The following is a 22317-nucleotide window of genomic DNA, read 5'->3' on the forward strand; positions in this document are numbered from 1 at the left end:
TTATGGTTAGAAGGACTAATTCTATATTGCTTGCCATCCTATTAACCCCTGCTTATGCTTTTCCCCTTTCCTTCACTTTTACCCTCCTATCCAGTATTAAACTGGTAAACACCACTTGCTTTTCACAGCCCTCCCTTTTTAGGATCCCTCCCCCACCTTAAAGATCCTCCCCTTATTTTATCCCTTTTCCTCGAAATTACTGTATTCCCTTCCCCTTAGCTTACTCCTTCCCTTTCACTTTTCAATGAAGTGGAAGAAGTTTCACCATAAATCGAATATGTCTATTGATACACGCTATGTTCATCTCCCTCCTTTCTTTCTCTCAGATATAATAGGTTACCTTTGCCTCTTCATGAGATGTAGTACCACCACTTTATACTTTTTTATGATATAATCTCCTTTCCACCTCTAGTTTCTAAGACAAATTGTACATATGTTCTTTACATATTTTTTTGACAGAAGTATAGTTCTCAAGATTTCTTTTTACCTTTTTTAGAAGTCTCTTGAGTTCTGTATTTGAAGATCAAACCTTTTATGTAGGTCTGGTTTTTTCATCAAAAATAGATGGAATTCATTTATTTCGTTAAATGTCCATCTTTTTCCCTGGAAAATGATGCTCATTCTTGCTGGGTAAGTCACTCTTGGCTGCATACCAAGTTCCTTAGCCTTTCGGAATATCATGTTCCAGGCCCTGCGTTCTTTTAATGTGGACGCTGCTAGATCCTGTGTTATCCTTATTGTGGATCCTCCATATCTGAATTGTTTTTTTCTAGCAGCTTCCAATATCTTTTCCTTTGTCTGATGGTTCTTGAACTTGGCCACTATATTTCTTGGCGTTTTGATTTTAGGGTCCCTTTCAGTAGGTGATCGATGAATTTTCTCAATGTCTATTTTACTCTCTGTTTCCAAAACGTCTGGGCAGTTCTCTTTGATAATTTCCTCGAAAATGGTGTCCAAGCTCTTTTTTTCCTCCCATTTTTCAGGGAGTCCGATTATTCTCAAATTGTCTCTCCTGGATCTGTTTTCCAGGTCTGTTGTCTTTCTGGTAAGGTACTTGACAGTCTTTTCAATTGTCTCATTTCTCTGGTTTTGCTTGACTCCCTCTTGGTTTCTCCTTGAGTCATTCATTTCTACTTGTTCCAGTCTAATTTTCAATGATGTATTTTCTTCACTCACTTTTTTTATATCTCTTTGTAATTGTCCAATTGAGTTTTTATCTTCTATGGAATTTTTTTCCATTGTATTTTTTAGAGAGCTGATTTCTTATTCCAGCTCTCTAATCCTGTTTTCCTTGGAGTTGTTTACCTTTTCCAGCTCACTAATCTTGTTTCTCAATGATTTGATTTCTTTATCCATTCTGTCTTTGAATGCATGGGATGACTTCTCCAGGCTCTCTTGCCAAGCTTCCCTTTCCTTTTCCCATTTCTCTTCCAGCTCTCTTGTGAGAGCCTTTTTGATTTCCTCTATGAGGTTCTTTTGTATTGAGGAGCAGCTTATATCCCTCCCAGGGGATACATCTGGGGACATTCTGTTCCTAGTCTCTTCAGCATTTGAAGTCTGCTCCCTCTCCACACAGAAGCTGTCAATGGTTAGAGCCCTTTTGAATTTTTTGTTCATTTTGTCAGAGTAGGAATCAAAGAAAACAAACTGACAAGAGAAACAATTGGTCTGTTTTGCGGGGGATAGGGCTGGATGGTATTAATGGGCTTCCTCTACAGACTGGGGGTAGGGCAGCAGAGAGCCACTAACAGAACAGCAATGACTGTACTGAGTCTGTGCTCTGAGGCTCCGAGAACGCACCGAGTCAGTCCAGGTGGGGGTTGGGGGTGGCCGGGCTCTGAGAGACGCTGGCTTTCTGGGGTTTTAATCTTCACCTCCAGTGTTTACACCCTCTCCGCTGCTCCTGGCTTGCTGCCAAGACGGAGCATCCACACTGGGGCAAAAGCCCTTTCACAAAAACGACAGAGATCACACCCCTCCCCCTCCGGTCTGAGCTGTGTGAGCTGCCTGTCTTGCTCTGGCTGTCTGCCCTCAGTCTGCGCCCAGTCTGATTGACCCTCCCCCGAACAAACACAGACCTTTTCTGGCGACTTTCAAGGATGTCTTCTCTTGGTGATAATTTGTGGATTTCTTTCTGGGTCAAGCATTAAGTCAGAGGCTTGTCATGAAGTAAGTTCTGAGAGAAAACAAGGAGCTCAAGCAGCTGTCTGCCTCCACGCCGCCATCAGAAATATTCTTAAGGGACCCCATCATTGAGGTTTTATCTCCCTTCTGTCAGATGGTTGAAGATAACAATACAAGAAAATGATAAATATTGGAAAGGTTTTGGAAAAATAGGTTTATTGGGAGCATTGTTGGTAGAATTATGAAGAATGGTCCAACAATTCTGGAAAGCTAATGTGGAGCTATGTCTAGAAAGTCATCAATCTAAAGATACTCTTTGACCTGGCTATACTACTAAGTCTATATAAACATTAAAAATCAAAGACAAAATGGATTTATGTGTGCAAAAATATTTGTATCAATTATTTTCATGATAGCTGAAACCAAAATTTCAAACTATTCTATTGAGAAATGAATAAAGTGTACTCCATGAATATAATGGAATACTATTGTACCATAAAATTGCTAAAATGTACAATTTCAGAGGAATCTCAGAAGACTGTTATCAACTGAAAGAGTGAAGTGAGCAAAACTAGGAGAACAATTTATACAGTTATAACAACATTATATAAAAACTTTAAATGATTTTTAAAGATTGATCAATTCAATTTTAAATGAGCCCAAAAAAATGAAGACAAAATATGTTATTTAATCTTCTGAGAGAGGATGAACTTAAAATGCAGAAAGAGAGAGCGATTCATTTATATTTACAGATATAGCCAATTGGGAATTTATTTTTTCAGATCACATAGCTATATGTTGAGACTTTTAAAAAAATTGCCAAATAAATTAGTTGGAATGATAGATTGACTTTAAAATGTTTGTTAATTAAAAGAACAAAACAAAACAAAAATATTAATGAATGATCATGAAGGCATTAATTAGGTGCTTACTATATGTTATGAACTCTACTAAGAACTGGGTATACAAACATAAGCAAGCAAGATAGTCTCTCCTCCAAGAGGACCTTATGTTCTAATAGAGGAAGACTGTGTGTGTGTGTGTGTGTGTGTGTGTGTGTGTGTGTGTGTGTGTGTGTGAAAAAGAAAGAAGGCTGAGAAAACACCACTGCATTTGATAATTTACGATGTAATTAGAAACTTACATAGGATCACAGTTTTGAACTCTCCTGTGGTTTAATGGCAGCTGTAACCATTCTGCCATAGGCCACTATAATAATTTTTCAGAAATTACATCCAAAATATATAGAAAGTAGATACTGGTTGTCGTGTTAAATCAATGAGGATTATAAGAAATTCCCTGACTCTCTGTCATTCATTCCAAACAGATGAAATATGGAAGATTGGCAGCTGGTGAAATGTGTGTAACAATACACATGGCAATATATATAAATAATCTAAGGAGTGCTAGCATTCAAAAGATCTATCTCAGCTTGCAGATAACATAGCCACATACACAAATATAATCACATATATATATATATATATATACACATAATATATATATATATGTATATATATATATGTATATGTATATGTATATGTATATTATGTATATTTGATTATATACAACCATATAATTGTATTTAATTATAGTCACATATGTAATATGTTTAATTATATAATATGGATATATGTGCATATAATATTGAACCATATATAATAATATACAAATGTGCAGCTATATAATCACATTTTATATTGTATATAATGATATTTATGATGTATTATTATATATGTATATACATGCATATTATGTGTTTGTGTGTGTGTAGATATGTTTACATTGCAGGTATGAATGGGATTCATACATGTAGATACATTTAAAAAAATTTTATCTTTACATTTTATAAAAGACATCATTGTCAAAATGGCCTCCTGCAAAGCTTTCTAGATTCTGCACCAGCCAGCTGAAATGGGCATAAGTCTCAGCTCTGCCATCTACTTCCTTTTGCATTTCATGTTTCTGGGAAACTTTTTTCATAAAAAAAAGGTTAGATAGATGACCTCTGAAGTTTCTTCAAGAAGTACTAACTCTGTGGTCACATGATCCTCATCACATTTGAGCTCAGTGAGATATGGTGATTTAAGCCACTCATTCAATCCATATTCAGATTCAAATCCCACCCCCTGTAAGATATTGTTCCTGGGCAAGATAGCTTCTCTCCACCTGAGTTCCCTCCTCTATAAAATGAGGATAATGATATGTGTTACAGTTAGATTATGTGGTATAATGGTTAGAAAGCTAGATCTGGGTTTAAGTCACATCCCTGAAATATCCTGGCTATGTGACCTTGGAAATATCACCAAAGTCCTCTATGTTTTGTGGAGTTCTCTAACACCAAAAGGGCAGAGCAGAAACTGATCTGCTTTGGCAGAAGGGGTTCCTTTCACTAATGAAATCATATCTGATCTTCAAAGAAAAACACTTGTAGGATCTACCTCACAAGACTGTGTGTGAAACTCAAATGAATAAATTTGTTTTGCAAACTCTCAGGTACATAAAGTTGCCCCCAAAGTACCTTTCAACATTGGCACTGACCCACATAAGGATCTGAAAAGGGTTCCCCGTGTTCAAATTTTGTTATTACTAATTCATATGATAAAACATATAAATACATGATAGAAAGGCACTCCCTAAAATATTGCTGTCACTTTCGAGATTATTTGTGTATTATTTCCCATGTGTATGTTGTTGAACACATTTCATCATCATTTCAGCAATCAGCAAATATTCATTGATCATGCATTAGGGCACTGGGCTATAAAGGAAGAGCAAAAATACAGAAACAATTAAAAAAAAAAACCCAACAATTCTTCCTTACTAATGGGAGAAGCAATGAGACAATAAATAGATGCTTACAAGACACACATAGAGAACACAGAAGGTAACCTTGGCAGTTTCATGTGACTGAGAAGGGGGCAGGGCACTCAGAAAGATCCACTGCAGAATGGGGCTTTTGAGCTGAGTCTGAACAGAAGTCAGGGGTGTCAAAAGGTGGATATGAGAAGGAGGACTTGCCAGGAATTAAAGCAAAGCCATCACATGGTCTGGAGATGGAGTTTGGGGTGTAGGGTGGAAAGGGAGTTCGGGGAGGGTCCAGAACTGCAGGACAGGAGACTAAAGTGGGAGAAGATGGAAAGGTAAGAAGGGATGGAAAAGTAAGAAGGGAAAAGAGGTGAAGAACCTTAAATGCCAAAAATATGTGTTTTTTAAAATATTTGATTCTGGAGGGAACAGAAAGGCAATGGAGTTTATTGAGCAGGAGAGCAACATGGTTGGATTCATCCTTTTAGAAAATGACTCTGGAAGTTGTATGAAATATGGAATGGAGTAGGGAGGGATCTGAGGCAAAGAGATTGATGAGAAAGCTATAACAAGAGTCTTCTTTGAGACTTCCTTTCCTTGTGCTTATCCTATTCTACCATCTCTGGCTTCTCTTGTCAAATCAGGGGTATCCATGGTGCCACCATGGTACCTGCTGTAGTGGTATGGTTTAGGAATTAGAAATCAGAATAATTGAGTTCTAATCCTGGTTCCATCTATTTATTATTGGATTAGTCATTTTATTTCCCTGTATCTCAGTTTCTTTATCAGTAAAATTAGGGGGTTTGATCAAATGATCTCAAATATCTAAAGCTCTTGCACTGATGGTCTTTAATTCCATGAAGAAAGCTCATTGAACTAAAAATAAGCACTGAGAGATACACTCATACATTCAATAGGCTACCCAGGATCTTGCCAGCTATCTTGGTTCCAGGAATTTCCTGCCAGCTGTTAGTCAACCAGTTGGTGATTGTCCTTTGTGGGAAGGACACATGTCACATTTACACACAAACAAATACACACATACACACACATACATATACACCCTTGCTGGATTTTATTTCCAAGGGGTCACTTTGCAGTAACCTCTACACTGGCCCAGATTTTTTAAATGATGTGGATGTATAAGAAAATACCAACAAAATTTGCCCCAAAGGTACCATTCAGCATTGACACTGGCCTGCTTGAGATGCTGAAAATAGTTCTCATTTTCAAATTTTGTTGTTCTTACTCATTTCTATGCCTATGTGTAAAAATAAACATCAGGAAAAGAGCAATGAATTGGATATCAAAAAAGACTAGAGGATTATAAATTGGGATTTTCAAGGGACCTTAGAGGTTATCTATATCATCCCTTCATTTTATAAATGAGGCAATGGAGAATATTGGAGAGCAACTAAGTGATACAATAGTACACAGAGTATCAAGCCTGGAGTCAGGAAAACTCATCTTCCTGAGTTCAAATATGGCCTTAGACACTTACTTATTATGTGAGCCTGGGCAAGTCATTTAAACAGCCTACTTCAGTTTACTCATCTGCAAAATGAGCTGGAGAAGAAAATGGCAAACCATTTCAGTATCTTTGCCAAGAAAACTCATGAAGAGTTGAATATGACTGAAAAATGACTGAAAAACAACAGTGGAGAAAAAGCAGTTAAATGATTTGCTACAGGTAAAAGTGTCAAAGCCAGGAATTGAGTTCTTTTTCTGTGATTCTAAGCTCAGAAACAGGTATCCTACTTTCTCCCTGCTCAATTTCCCATCTCTATGATCTCAGGTAAGTCATCTATCATCTCTAAACTTCCATTTCCCTCATCTGTCAGAGAGAGAGAGAGAGAGAGAGAGAGAGAGAGAGAGAGAGAGAGAGAGAGAGAGAGAGAGAGAGAGAGAGAGAGGTTATTGCTTATTAGTCAATGAAGTTCCTTTCATCTCTGTATCCATCCGATACTGTGCTGATGCTCCCCTGCTCAGCGTTTTCATTGACTTTCCATTATCTGAAATCCTGAGCCTCATGGTTTCCCAGGATTCTTCAAGCTTAAATTATGCAGGATTTTGTGATTCTTTCTTAAATTCTTCTCGATCCAGCAATGCCATTACTGGGTCCGTATCCCAATGAAATCATAAAGGAGGCAAAAGGACACACATGTGCAAAAATGTTTGTATCCGGTTCTTTTTGTGGTAGCAAAGAATTGGAAAAGGACTGGATGGTCATCAATTTTGGAATGGCTGAACAAGTTGTGCTACATGAAGGTAATGAAATAGTATTGCTCTATAAAAATGATGAACAAAGTAATTATAGAAAGGCCTGGAAAGATTGACATGAATTTATGCTGAGTGAAAACAAGCAAAACCAGGAATATATTATACACAGTAATAGCAAGAATGTGTGATGATCAATGATGAAAGACATGGTTCTTTTTAGCAGTTCAGTAATTCAAAGCAATCCCAATAGACTTTGGCCAGAAAATGTCATCTTCATTCAGAAAAAAGATCAAAGGAGACTCAATGTAAATTAACATGCTATGTTCACGTCTTTTTTCTGTTTTTATCTCTCCCATGGTTTTTCCTTTTTGCTCTAATTTTCTCTCTCAACATGATTCATAAAGTAATCTTTATTAAAAATAAATAAACTGGGGCAGCTAGGTGGTACAGTGGATAGAGCACCAGCCCTGAATTCAGGAGGACCCGAGTTCAAATTTGATCTCAGACACTTCCTAGTTGTGTGACCCTGGACAAGTTACTTAACCCCAGCCTCAAAAATACATACATACATACATACATACATACATAAATGAATAAATGAATAAATAAATAAATAAAATAAACTTATTACAATAAAAAAATTCCCCTTCAAAGCTTTACTGTTGACTCTAAAAGTCTTTCTCTTATGCCGTAGAAATCTCTTTACCCTGGAAGCGTATTCCTTTCCTGGACTATTTCTTGCAACGTAAATACCATCTGTCCCTGAAATATCTCTTTTTGATTGGCTGGTTCCTTCCAAAACCTCCATTTTGGAAAGAAGGTCCATTCTTGTTTTGCATTTGTAGACTGAACTTCTTATCTACTTCTACAGGACTTTATTCACAATGTCCCTTTGCGGGTATCTTCATAATTAATCCCCTTTTAGCTCTTTTTCTCATGTGTTAGCTTCTCCTTTTAGAATGTAAGCTCCTTGAAGGAAAAGAATGTTTTTATACTTACAAGAAAAAAAGTAAAAAAGAGACCTATTCAATATCCTGAAATGTGTCAATAGTGTAAATGAATTGCTTTCCTCAAAGCATAACAGAGAGGTGTTTTCCAAGGCCAGGTAACCATCCAAGGAACTAAATAATCACATGAAATCTAGCTCATCTCAAGGGCCTATTTCTCATATTATACCTAGACTGGCATACTTTAGAAAGGACATAGACAAGTGGGAAATCATCTAGAAAGAGGCAACCAGAAGTGAGTGGTCTAAAGGCGATACCATCTGAAAATTTATAGAACTTGGAATATTCATCTTAAAAGGGGGGACATATGGTAGAATACAAAACCTATTTTCAAGTATCTGAAGGTCTCTCAGATGAGATAATAATAATAGTAACAAGAACATATATATGCATATATATAGACATACATATATATATATGATACCTTAAAGTTTGTAAAGCATTTTATATCTTACTTCATTTAATCTTCATAATAGTTTTGTGAGGTAAGTGCTAATTATTATTCCCATTTCAGAGATGAGAATTAAAGTTGGGAAATTAAGAGGATTTTTCTAGGACCCTACAACTAGTGTCTGAGGATAATTGGAACTCGGGTCTTCCTGATTTCAAATTCAGACTCTACTCACTTTGCTGCCTCTAAATTAAGCTTCTCTCTGGGTCCCCAAGAAAAGAAAAAGTAATAATGGCTGGAAGTTCAAGGGAAAAAACCCTTTCTAACAATTTAAGCTAGGCAAAAAGGATATGAAATAGCCATGGAAGAAGTGGGTTCCTCCTTAATGAAGGTCTTTTAGAAGAGATGATGGCCACTGCTTAGTCATATTGTTGGGGAATTCTTGGTTAGTTGTTGATTGGTCAGGGGTTCTTAATCTGATGTCTCTGGACCTCCAGTGTCCATGGACTTGTTGGAGAAAAGATGATATCTTTATATTTTTCAACATCCACCTAATGTTAAATATTTCTTTCAATTATGATTTTCCAAAAGAAAGCCTGTTAATTAGTAGACTAAGTGATGCAGTCATTCACAGGAAGCTGTTATGGATAGCACCACTAGTCATGTTGAAGTTGTCTTTTCCTTTGGGGAGATCCATAGACCTCATTAGACTGAGATTCATGACACAAATAGAATTGGGATTTTTTTTTTTTTGGTCATTGTTCCTGGATAGGGTGTATCAATCACTCCTGTATGATCTCCTGAAACATCCTGGACTGTCTGGGATTAAAATGCCCTTCCTTGGCCAATCACTATCAATCATCATGTTACGTGAGGATGTAATTTCTTGAAACTGGGATCTATTTTTGCTTTTGAACCTTTGTGTAATTATTGACAAATTTTCTAATGCTAAGAAATAAATCTGCAGTTTTAAATGGTTGAAGAAAAAGTATTTTTAAAGTGATAAAGAAAAGTATGTGAGAGAGATTTCTTGGAGGGTGATGATAGAATTAAAGGAGCCAATTTCATAATATATTCACAAACATAATTTTAGGAAATCAGCTTTGAGAAAGGAGTTAAGACACATTTTTATTGAGGGATTGACTCTCCAACTTGAACAATATATGAATATTGTTCTTTATGCTTTTGCATCTCTGATGTAAAACCAGAAGCTGATCATAGAATAATAGGATTTCACTCACAGAATTTCATAGCTGAAGAGGACCTCAGAGGCCATCTAGTCCAATTCATAACTGAAAATTATCTTCCTCATCCTTGAATTAAGTGACATAGTATGTAGTGTGGTAGACCTGGAGTCAGGAAGTCTTAAGTTCAAATTTTGTCCCAGATATTTATTAGCTGTATGACTTCTGCCTCATTTTCCTTATCTTTTAAATGAAACTAACAATAGCACCTATTTCCCAAGGCTATTGTGAAAATCAAATGAGATAATATTTGTCAAGTGCTTTGTAAACTTTAAAGTGATATATAAATACTGGATATTATGATTATTATCTTCAACAAGTGGTTATTTAGCTTTTGTTTAAATATCTCAAGTGATAAGGAATCAATTTTCTCATGAGATAGTGCATTCCATTTTAGGATATAATCCTTCAGAAGATTCTGCCCATATAAAAATTAAATTTGCTTCTTTGAAAGTTCTACTCATTAGTCCTGGTTCTGGTCTCTAGAAGCAAATTTTATTGTTGTTGTTCAAATGAAGCTAGAAAAGTGAACCCAATAGCTTAAGTCTTCCAAATATCTGTTGCAGTTCCATTCCATTGCCTATATAAATTATCCTTATAATTGCCCCTTTAACACTAATTAATCACTAATTTAACACTACTAATAATTCATAATTTTATAGTGTTTTCAGTTTTACCAAAAACTTTCCTCACAAAAGCTCTCTGAGGTAGACAGTGAAAATATTATTCTAGTTACAGATAAGTACACTGAGGCTCAGAAAGATTGATATTTACCCCACAGTATAGTTATTATAGGAGGACTCCTGGCTCCTTATATACTAGATTATCTCTTCCTATGGCCTGTTTCTAATTCAAAATCATTCCCTATTTATATTAATTGCATACAGAACGAAGACTATATCTCCATAGAGACTCTTCCCTCTATTTCAAATAACTTGCTCTTACCCTCTCCCTTATTTTCTTCAGACCAAATATATATATATATATATATATATATATATATATATATATATATATATATATATATATCCAGCATACAGGAGATAGATAGCCAGGCTGGAGGAGTGAGGCAAGACTTTGGAACTCAGGTTTGTTTGGGGTTTGTTTATGAACTTGTCTATGGAGCCTTTCCCTCTGCTCCTTATTGGTCTCATTCCAACAGTAACAAAAGAGAAAGAGAGATTGTGTGTGGGGAAACATCTTGGCTGAAAGCATTTAAAAACTGTTAAGATGAATTATTTCACTGTGTTTTTACCTCACCCAAAAGATGAATTTTCTCTTCAGCCACTGGAAACACCTGGATTAGTATTGGAGCCGTGGGGCTAGCATCTCTCACCACATTGCTTTTTGAAATTCCAAGTAGGTATGACTTTATTCATGAGTGATGTAGGTGACTGTTTCTGATGCTGGATTTCAGGAGTGAGAAGGCCCTCGTCTCCCCCTACACTTGCCCTACCTCTTCTTAATATTTTCCTACTGGCTTACTTAAAATTTTATCTTTGTGGACTTTCTTTTAGCTTGTGTCTGATCCATGTTAAAAATGCAAACATCATTCTTTTGTTTGACTATGCTTGTGGTACAGGGATTTTTTTTTCATGTGTGGGGCAAATATGGAAGAAAGAAAGATAAAGGCTTGATGATTAAAAAATAAAATTTAATTAAAATTTTAAAATGCACAAAGAAAACAGTGTTGAAGGAGAAGAATGAAACCTCCAACCTCATCTTTGGGAAAGAAGTTACTCAGCACAGAATTTCAGAGCTAAAAAGGAACTTAAGAGATATAAGAATAATGATGAGATGATGATGATGATGATAATTAACATTTATATGGTTTTTCTATGTGCTAAGCACTTTATGAATATTATCTCACTTGATCCTTGTAATAACACTAGGTTGTAGGTTGCTCTCTAGTCTAGTAGATAGGTTTCTAATCTATCTTCTTTCATAAGGAAACTAAGACCTCTAGAGATTAAGTGTTATGGCTCATGTCAACACAACTAAAAATGACAGAAATGGGATTCAGATCCTAGTTTCCTGACTCCAAACTCCATGCTTTATATTAATATGCCTTTATTTCAGGTCCTACCCTCAAGGAATTTTTATTTTGATGATGAAAATATTTGAGGACCTGTAGCTGGTGAGGCAGAAAGTAAGGCTCAATTTAGGGAGAGGGAAATGGGAGAGTAGGAAAGAAGAGGTTGAAGTATTCTCTCCCCACAACAGGCCAGCCACCTCTCAGTAGCCAAAATGATCTTCATTGAAAGAGCAGGTCTATGTATGTCCTTCTATCCTACTTTCCCTTCCTCTATCCTATTCAATAACCTCTAGAAGATCAAATGTAAGGTTATCTATATGGCTTTTGAAGCCTTTCATAACCTCTTTCCTTCATATTTTTCCAATTTTATACTTTACTCTGCTTTATATTCTCTCCAATCCAACTATTCTGGTTTTCTTGCTGTTCTTCCCATTTGACAACAGCCATTCTCCTGACTACCATAGCTTCCTTCTTATGTCTGCCTTTAACTACTTTCTTTCTTTTTTCCCCTGAGGCAATTATGGTTAAGTGACTTATCCAGGGTCACACAGCTAGGAAGCATTAAGTGTCTAAGACCAGATTTGTGTCTTGAGCTACTTTCAAACCTCAGCTAAAATCTGACTTTCTACAAGAGGTCTTTCCAAGTCTCTTCCATGGCTTGTAACTTTTCTCTGAGGCTTCCTCTCATTTGCATTATGTAGATCTTGTTTGTATAGAATTGTTTGTATGTAGGAAATGGAGCTTCCTGAGGGCAGGTACCATGTTGTTTTTACTCTTATCTCCAAACATGACACATGAGTTGGAAAGGAGCTAGAGATGCTAAGAGGCAGAAGTGAGGGGGAGACATGTATTTCTGCCTTTGGGAATAGTCTACACAAAATTATGGGGGGCAAGAGAAGGAATACTGAGTTTGGGGACCTGTTAGTAGGGCAATTCAATTGGAACTTAGAGGGTATGATGTAAAGTGATCTGAAATGTGTTAAAGGGTAGGGAGAAGCCAGAATCTGGCAGACTTTAAATGTCAGGCTGAGTTTGTGTTTCAAGCCAGGGGTGATAAGAAGTCACTGAATATTTTTTAAGAAGAGAAGTAATGTCCTCAGACTGGGAAGAATGTTAATTTGGATAATGGATTAAGGAAGGGAGAATCTAGCATGAGGAGGCCAATGTGAAGGTTGAAGCAATAATACCAACAGTCTAGGAGATGAGGGTCTGAACTAGGGTAGTGTTAACTTTGTGAATGAGGGAAAGGGGCCATATGTTAAAGGTGTGAAAAAACTCAATTTGTAAATGATTCTATAAAGAGGTGAGGATGGAGTATAGTGGGAATGTGGTATAGTGGGATAAAGCAGAGAGTAGGGAAAGAATCTCTGCCCTTTTCCTGGCAGTGACCAAGCCTCTACCAAAGATAAAAAGGCAGGCATTTGTTATATAACTAAACAGACATGTAAATATTTAACTGGTTGCCATGGCCTTTGGCTACTCCATTCAGGATGTACTACAAATGAAATTCCTCCTCTTCATTCAATTTTCTTCCATCCTTATGTGTTTTAGAAATGAGTTTGTGGCAACTTTATGAAAGTTAAGAAGTCTAACTCTTTCAGCATTAGAATTGAACATCAGAGCCCAGGTTCGAATCTCACTCTTTTTAACTTATTCTATATGGATTAAGCTAAGTCATTTAACCTCTATGGGCTTGTTTCCTCACCTTTATTTATTTATTTAATTATGTGTATATATATATATATTTGTCCAATTACATGTTAAAATAATTTTCAAAACTTTTTTTAAGCTTTAATTTTCAAATTTTAGTCTTCCCTATCTTTTAAAAAAAATGAGGATGTTGGACTAAATTAAAAATACCTTTCAACACTAAATCTATAATGATATTTTAAAGATGGGGGGAGGAGAGGTTAGCTTAGACAATTACCTGAACCCATATAAAATAAGTGACAAGCTGCTAAACAGAGAAGACAGATGGACTGAATAAACCAGAGGAGGCAACTAAGTATAACCTAAGCCTGGACATTCTTGTTTTTAGAGAGACTATAGTCTTTTTATTTTGCCTGGAGGATCAATTGTTTATCTTGACTCTTTGTTCTATGAAAATTTAAAGATTTTCCTGTTATTATTGTAGACACATAGTGCTTCACTCCTGGGAAGTTAGGTGTTACAGTGAATAGAGTGCTAGCTAGACCTGGAATTGGGAAAACTCATTTTCCTGAGTTCAAATTTAGTCTCAGACACTAATTAGCTGTGAGACCCTGTGAAAATCACTTAACTCTGCCTCAGTTACCTTAGCTATAAAATGAGCTGGAGAAGTAAATGGCAAACTACTTCTTTATTTTTGCAAAAACCAACCAACCAAACAAACAAACAAAAAAAAAAACCCTAAATGGAGTCTCACACAGTCACTTACAACTGAATAAAGACTGAACAACAATAACAAGTGCCTTACTATAATTACGACTAAATTATATGAAGTTTTGGGTGTTGAAATAATCTCATTCATCTTCAATTTACTCTTCTGCTTAACTTAAGTCTAGGAGACATTTTCTCCAAGGGATTTGTCATTGGCCAAATCATATATTAAAATGGCCAATTTAAATCAGGTTGTCATTTTTAAAACTGTCTTTAATATTTAATGGAAAAGCAGATCTGACGAATCATAAACTTCTAGAGCTTTTAGGGACAGAGAGCACTGTATCTAAGCCCCTCTATTTTTGTATGCAGAAATAGGCCTATGGATTTGAAATGTGTAACTGAGGACAAACAACTACTAAAAGACTCACAGATAAAGGGGACTTCAGAATCAATATACCCTAAGCCTTCATTTTTCAGACAAGGAAAGTGAGGCTCAGAGGACTGACTTGTCCAAGACCACAAGAGTAGTATCTGAGGTGACATTTGAACCCATGACCTTTAATTTCACAGTCGGCATTCTTTCTCTTGTACCACACTACCTACTTGTAGTAGAAATGGAGCAAGTTCAAGTTCCAAGGTTTTTTCCACCCCATACCATGTTGACCAGCCTCAGGGTTAACATTCAATTTTCACCTCATGCTTCATGGTATTTTCCTTACATAAGGCATAAGGCAGAGGGGACCTCAGAGAAACAGCTGAAATCATGCTCCATAATTGCAGGACTTGGCCTGGTGATTCCAAAAACCGAGGCAGCCAATTCAAGTAATCCTTAAAACTGGAGACCAACAGCTGGGGCTTAGTGACTTCAGAATCTGGTACCAGCAGATTGGGCATTTGGCTGATAAACCATGGTAAACATCAATGTTTTAAGCCAGGCGTGCCTAATGGAATCACCATTCCAGCACAGGCTCTCCAAGGAACATCATTTGCATACGAATGGCAGCTAGAACTCTGTCCTTCCCATAGTTAAAATAAAGCTGAAAGCTAATTCATTTGGGCAAGGCAGCCAAAGAGTGTAAAATATTCTGTCTCCAGTTCTCTACTCTCTTCTCCCCAGGCAGATAAAGAAATACACAGCCTCCAAAACGCCTTAATAACTAGTCTCCAATCTGTGGGCAATTTTTTCTTTTCAAATTTTCAGCTGATCTCAATGTAAAAACGCCTCCAAAAATACTGGTGCATGGAAGGGTTGTTATCACTCTAAGCCACAGAGACTGTTTTAAAAGAAGCTTTTTTTTTTTATTTTTTTTTTTTTTTTAACACTAGCAAAGTGTGGGGGAGATCTGTGGAGAGAGGACTGGAGGCTTTAAGAGCTTGCCACACCCAGCAAGGCTGAGTCTTCTCCCATGACAGTGCTGAGGATGAGGATTCATGAGGGACATTCTTCTCTCAATTTTTCACTCCAATCCTATTTTCAATGCAGTTTTTTTTTCCCCTCTTCATTTTCTCTTTCTCCTATGATTTGTGGGAGGAGAGGGGGAAGGATTTGGGAATGAAGACAAAAACAGCCAAAAGCTAACAGCTTGAAATCAGATGGTTACTGTTTCCATCTGACTAGCAGGGATGTAACTAAAGCAAAAAAAAAAAAAGGGGGGGGGATGCAGTTGGGGGTGGGTGGGAGGGAATTTAAGTGAATTTTTCAGAGTGAGGAGATGGCAAAACCAGAAAGATCTCCACTCCTCAACACGTAAGTATACTTTATGGTACAGTAAGGTCCAGAAAACTAACATGTTTTGAGGCAGCTAGGTGGCAGAGTAAATAGAGCCCTGGATCCAGAATTAGGAGGACTTGAATTCAAATCTACCCTTGGATATTCACTAGCTATGTGACTTTTTAAAATGGAGGTTAAACGGCTCCTACTCTGAAAGGTATTTTTGAAGTTCAAATGAGATAATACTTGCAAAGTGCATAGTACAATGCCTATCATATGGTAGTTGCCACATAAATGTTTAAGTTCATGCTTTTTGCTCAAGGTTTAAGACAGCTAGAAGATGATTTAAAAAGAGGCAATAGTAGAATGTGGAGTTAGTAGACATTCGGGACACATCTCTATTTTGATATTTACTGTCTGTGTGACCTTGGGGCCTCTGTAAAATTATGGAGTTGGATTCCTAGATTCTTACTGAGCTCTGACTTGATGATCCAATGATATGCCAAATTAAGAACTCAGATCTCCTTCAAGTTCTATCCTGTATTGTCCCCATGAAAGCTTTGAGACACCAGCCTTTTCAGAGGCTTCATATAAAAAAAGGCATCTAGAGGGGAGTCTCAGCCATACATAAATGATTTCTAAGAGAGTGGTGGGTCCTGGTGATTATCCATTGCTATGGAACATGGGAAATAACGACCTAAGCTAGCTTAGTTTAAGTCACAGCAAAACGGTCTGGCAGTAGGAAAGGAATAGGTAGGGGAAATGAGCTGCTGAGAGAGGACCTATGGGATGAATATCTGCCATGGCTGACACCCTGGGCTCTGAGTCCACATCCATCTGTCAAGGATAGTTGTGCAAATCATGAGCTCTGCTTTGTCACCAGGCAGTGGGAGTCTAACAGGAATGACCCAGGAAAAGGTAGGCATAAACCAAAGGTGTTAATTATTTTCTCTCCCCTTCATATTGCCAAAGCACGGTCATGGGGAATCAAAAATTATAAATCCAGGCTGCATGAGTGTCCCAGCAGCTAAACTTCATTGTATTCAGCTTAGGATAAAACTCTTCAACAAAGCTCATGGTAAAGTTGTGCCTCTTCCATTTTGCAGCAAAAATTCTTATTCTTGTCCCAAAGTGAGACATGGTGTAGATTTTCACTCATTCCTCAAAAATAACTTAGTCATTGAATAAGTGGGTTGAAGAAGTAGGGGTAGGGAAGAAAGGTGGATGCTATAAGGAAGAAACTTTTTCTAAAAAACACTATGATTATTTGGGAGCTGAGGCAGTAACTTTTGGCTCAAATGACAGAGATATGAAAGAATATCCTAAAAATGAAGAAAGAACATGAAAACTAAGAAGTGTATGCTCTTCCTAATTCTCTTAATTGCCATTTATGTCCTCTAAATCATAGTAATTCCTTAAAAACATCGATCTATAAATAGGTAAATTTGGCAATGAAGCCTTCCAATCCTGCTATAAATTTTGCAATATGGTGCTATCATCTACCACCCCACCTTCAGCATGCCTGATGACCCCTTTGGCAGATATCTGTCCTGGAAAGCATTGCAATTTCTCTAGCCCAAAGAGAGGAGACCACATCTTACCATTCCATTCCTGCCCTGTTGATCTCCTCCCACCAGCATTCTGTCGGCTCCCCAAGACTCTGGGGGGTGGGCAGGCAGGCATAGTTCCACTGCCTATCGGAACCCTCCTTCTTACTGAAGATGCTTCTCACAGCCACCACCACCTGCCCATGGGGACATTGAAAACTGAAGCCTTGTCGGTTCAGATTCACCCAGCCTTCATCACCATAGTCATGATACTGGTACCGGTAGTCACCGTACTGGCCCTTGACTACCATCACCAGTGGCAGGAGCAAGCAGAGAAGCGTGAGGTTCATGTTGCCTTTGCTCCTGGCACAGAATTTCACCCTTGGTTTGTCTGGCTGGCCCCTTTATACTGCCTCAGACATGTGGTTTCCAGATGTTGATGAGCTTGATCCAAGTGCAATGTGTCATTGTTTTAACAAAACTTCCCTGCCTCAGAGATGTTGGCTACAAATACATTGAGCTGTTCTTAAGGTGGACTTCTAGAAGCAGCAGAAGCTAGAGCTATATGTGGAATAGACCCTGGGAGAGCAACCTTACTGAGAGGTCAAAGAAACTCACTGGCACAGTCATTTGCAGAATCTACATTTAGTGATCATCTCTGTCTCCTCAAAGGAAGATTCTTTTGATCACCAAATGGGGTTGACTCCTAATCCATCTCTCCCAATTAATAAAATCTAAGAAACTTCAATTCAATTCAATTAACTGTTATTATATGTAGGATGCTCTGCCAGATGCAGTGAATATATAGACAAAATCAGTGTTGTCCCTGCCCTCAAGAAACTTACATGCTACTGAGGTAACACCAAATGGAACACACACTTTGATGAAAGTATCCCATTGACAGATATGTACAAAGTCCGAGACAGAAAGGTCCCATGTACATCACAAAATTCATAGCAATGTAAGATGATGGATTTGGAGAATCAACAAATCCAATCCACTCATTTCATAGATAGGGAAACTAAGGGAGATGGTTGTTAAATGACTTGGCTAGGATTATATAGACAGTAAATATCTCAAGGAGGACTTTAATCCAGACCTTACAGACTCCAAATCCAGAATTCTATTCATTATGCTACTATCACCTCAAATGACCACCAGCCAGGGAAAACAAACTAAAGCACAAGATGTAAGTTGTCAGAAGAGGAGAAAATAACTGAAGAATACAGGATTTCTCAACAATTTTAGTGCAGTTTTTTTTTTTTAAGCTGAAAAACTTTTAGAGTTACTTAATACTTTACTAGCACTTTTGGGACATGCTGACAAACAAAAATGAAATCGTAAGACTTATAGAAACTGCAGCATAAAGTAAGCAGAGCCAAGAAGCAATATACACTATAACTGAAATAATATAAATGGAGAGAAAACAGCAACAATAAAATTTTTAAAAAACTGGCATCTAAAATTATCATGACCAAGTTTGGTCCTCAAGAAGACCTTTTATTTTTAGAGAGGTGGAGAGTTATGCATTGTGTATATATTCACATTGGTGGGGAGTGGGGAGTGAGAAACATTGTGTATATATTCACATTGGTGGGGGGTGGGGAGTGAGAAACATTGTGTATATATTCACATTGTTGGGGAGTGGGGAGTGAGAAACATTGTATATATATTCACATTGTTGGGGAGTGGGGAGTGAGAAACATTGTGCATATATTCACATTGGTGGGGAGTGGGGAGTGAGAAACATTGTATATATATTCACATTGTTGGGGAGTGGGGAGTGAGAAACATTGTGCATATATTCACATTGGTGGGGAGTGGGGAGTGAGAAACATTGTGCATATATTCACATTGGTGGGGAGTGGGGAGTGAGAAACATTGTGTATATATTCACATTGTTGGGGAGTGGGGAGTGAGAAACATTGTGCATATATTCACATTGTTGGGGAGTGGGGAGTGAGAAACATTGTGCATATATTCACATTGGTGGGGAGTGGGGAGTGAGAAACATTGTGTATATATTCACATTGGTGGGGAGTGGGGAGTGAGAAACATTGTGTATATATTCACATTGTTGGAGAGTGGGGAGTGAGAAACATTGTGCATATATTCACATTGTTGGGGAGTGGGGAGTGAGAAACATTGTGTATATATATATTCACATTGGTGGGGAGTAGTGAGAAACACTATATTTATTCACATTGGTTGATCTTTTGGTTAATTTCAATGGCCTACTCATTTTCTCCTTCTCAGTGGCCTCCTTCCTCAGCTAAGCCTTGAAAAAAAATTATGGAATCTATGAAGTTAATATAAACAGAGAGTATATTCCAGATATAGGTAACTTTACCTATACAAAGGTACATAAAGGGGGGAAAATCTGGTTGACAAGGGACAGAAATCATGAGAAACTGATCGTATAATAAGAAAAAAAGACTAGGAAGGTAAATGGGAGCATAGATAAACACACACACACACACACACACACACACACACACACACACACACATATATATATATATTTATATATATAATAGTATATTTGTAGTATTATATTCTGGAAGACTTTAAATGCTAGACTGAAGGTTTTGCCTTTTATCCAAGAGGGAATACAGAGCTCCTGAAGACTTTTGAGAATAGGAATGTCATAGTCATGTATGTGTTTTAGGAATTTTAGTTTGGTAGCTGTGTAGAAGATGAGACAATTTTTTTTGTATTGCCAGCTCTTAGTAGAGTTAATCTCTGCCCAATGATGGACTGATTTGAAAAGGAAACTGTCAAGAAAACTAATTATGAAGTACTGAAATAGCTGGGATAAAAGAGTATGAGTAGGTAAACCAACATAGACATTGAATGAGGAGAGAAAAATGGATGAATACAAGAGATACCATGGAAATAAAATCAAGTAAGTCATCAGGATTTGAGGGATAAAAGAAAGGGCAGAATCAGTAATCCAAGAATATTAATTTGGGATGATGGTTCCTTCAACTGAAACAAGTAAGTGTTGAGAAAGGATGAGCTTTTAAGAAAGTAAAATAAGTTACATTTTGGATATAACTGATTGTGAGATTCCTAAAGGCACATCTAGATGAAAACATCCAGCAGACAGTTGGTAACGTGTGAGTATAGTTCAGGACAGAAATAGGCATTGGACATATAGCCAATAGCTGTACATATAATGAAAACTATGGGGATTGATGAGTTTACAAAAGAAGAGGCTCTAGGGAAAGGAGAGAAGAAGGCTTAGAAAAGATTGGGACACATCAGCACTTAGGAAGTGAGAGCAGGGTGATAAACCAGTAAAAAAAAAAATTTGAGAAGTAATAGTCAAAGAGTAAATCACTGGACAAGCATTATCACCTGTCTTTTATGTACCCAGAACTATGCTAAAAAGAAGCATGAGAGAGCAGCATGAAGGAAAGCAAAGGAGAAGGGAGGGTCCAGGAAAGATTCTTCATTTGTATCAAAAACTTCAGAGGTGGAGTCCAGTAATACCACTGAATCTAATAATTAAAAGATTCTTAGTTAACTCAGTGGGGAGTTATAGTTGAGTGCTGGAAATAGAATCCAGATTGCCAAAGGAGTGAAAGCAGATGAAATGTAAGGAAATAGAGGAAATTAGTGTATTTTTTAGTATCATAGGGCATGGTAAGGGAAAGGGAAATTGCTTTTTTTGGTTTTCTTTTCTTTTTAAGAATAAGAAAAAATGTGAACATGTTTATAGGCAGCACAGAAGGCATGAGTAGATAAGAAGAGATTGAAGATTAATGGGAGAAACCTCTTCACCTTTACCAAAAGTCTGTGGAAAGGAAGGAGAGGAAAACTAACTGAATGTTTTGCAAGACTGATATCTTCCTCGAATACATAGATTATAGCATCTCAAGAACTGGATGAAATTTTAGAGATCATCTAATTAATTTGATGGTTTATTGATCCCAAAGTATCCATGAATTCTTTTCAGATGGTCTATTAACTTGCATGGGAAAAAATATACCTTCATTTCATTAACTTTTGGATGTCATTATAATCCTGTATATTTTATGCATTAAAAAAATATTCTGAGAAATGGTCCATAAGCTTTATCAGATTGCCAAAAGGGTCCATAACATTAAATCGTTATGAATTCCTGAATCTGATCCAACCCTTTTTATAAAGGAGGAAACTAAAGGTTGAAAGAAAGCAGTTGCTTTTCTCAGCTCACATAGGAAGTTAGTGGGAGAGTGCAAATAGAAACTTGAGTATCTGGTCTTTAGTCCTTTGACTATCATATCCTGGGGCCTCCGGCTACCAAATTTCTTGTAATATTTGCTATTAAAATCCCTCTGTTACTTTGTGTGATTAGGTGCTGCTTTTGGTGAACTTCACTGGTGAATCCCTTGAAAGTAGTTCTGTCATAAATCATTTTTTAAATAAGAGTTTTTTTTTTAAACTTCAAAATACATGAAAAGATTTTTTTCAACATTCACTCTTGTGAAACCTTGTGTTCCAAATTTTTCTTCCTGCCTTCCCCTTCCCTAGATAACAAGTAATCCAATATAGGTTAAACATGTGCAATTGTTTATACATCATTCCACATTTATCATGCCACACAAGAAAAATCAGGTCAAAAAGGGAAAAAATGAAAAAAGAAAATTAAAAAAAACAAGCAAACAACAACAAAAAGGTGAAAATACTATGTTGTGATCCAATGTGGGGATATAATCCCCACAGTCCTTTTTCTGGATGCAGATGGCTCTCTCCATCGCAAGTATATTGAAATTGGCCTGAATCATGGCCTTAGTGTTGAAAAGAGCCAAGTCCATCACAGTTGATTATCACATAATCTTGTTATTGCTGTGTACAATGTTCTCTTGGTTCTACTCACTTCAT

At 37.0% G+C, this 22317-nt stretch overlaps 1 protein-coding gene and 1 long non-coding RNA gene across 3 annotated transcripts in view; one reads left to right on the top strand and one right to left on the bottom strand.

Moving 5' to 3' along the window:
• Positions 1–17833, bottom strand: part of DPT (dermatopontin) — a 45137-nt gene extending 27304 nt beyond the window's left edge. The window contains exon 1 of the mRNA XM_074266540.1: positions 17503–17833. Within this exon, the coding sequence (XP_074122641.1) occupies positions 17503–17798 (296 nt within the window). The 5' untranslated portion in view covers positions 17799–17833. The remainder of the gene's footprint in view (positions 1–17502) is intronic.
• LOC141541926 (uncharacterized) overlaps positions 11057–22317 on the top strand; it is a 59709-nt gene continuing 48448 nt past the window's right edge. For both annotated transcript variants that reach the window (XR_012481945.1, XR_012481946.1), the window contains exon 1: positions 11057–11153. This is a non-coding gene — a long non-coding RNA (uncharacterized LOC141541926). The remainder of the gene's footprint in view (positions 11154–22317) is intronic.

This window comes from Sminthopsis crassicaudata, chromosome 4 (genome assembly GCF_048593235.1).
Source record: "Sminthopsis crassicaudata isolate SCR6 chromosome 4, ASM4859323v1, whole genome shotgun sequence".
In the NCBI taxonomy this organism is placed as follows: Eukaryota; Metazoa; Chordata; class Mammalia; order Dasyuromorphia; family Dasyuridae; genus Sminthopsis; species Sminthopsis crassicaudata.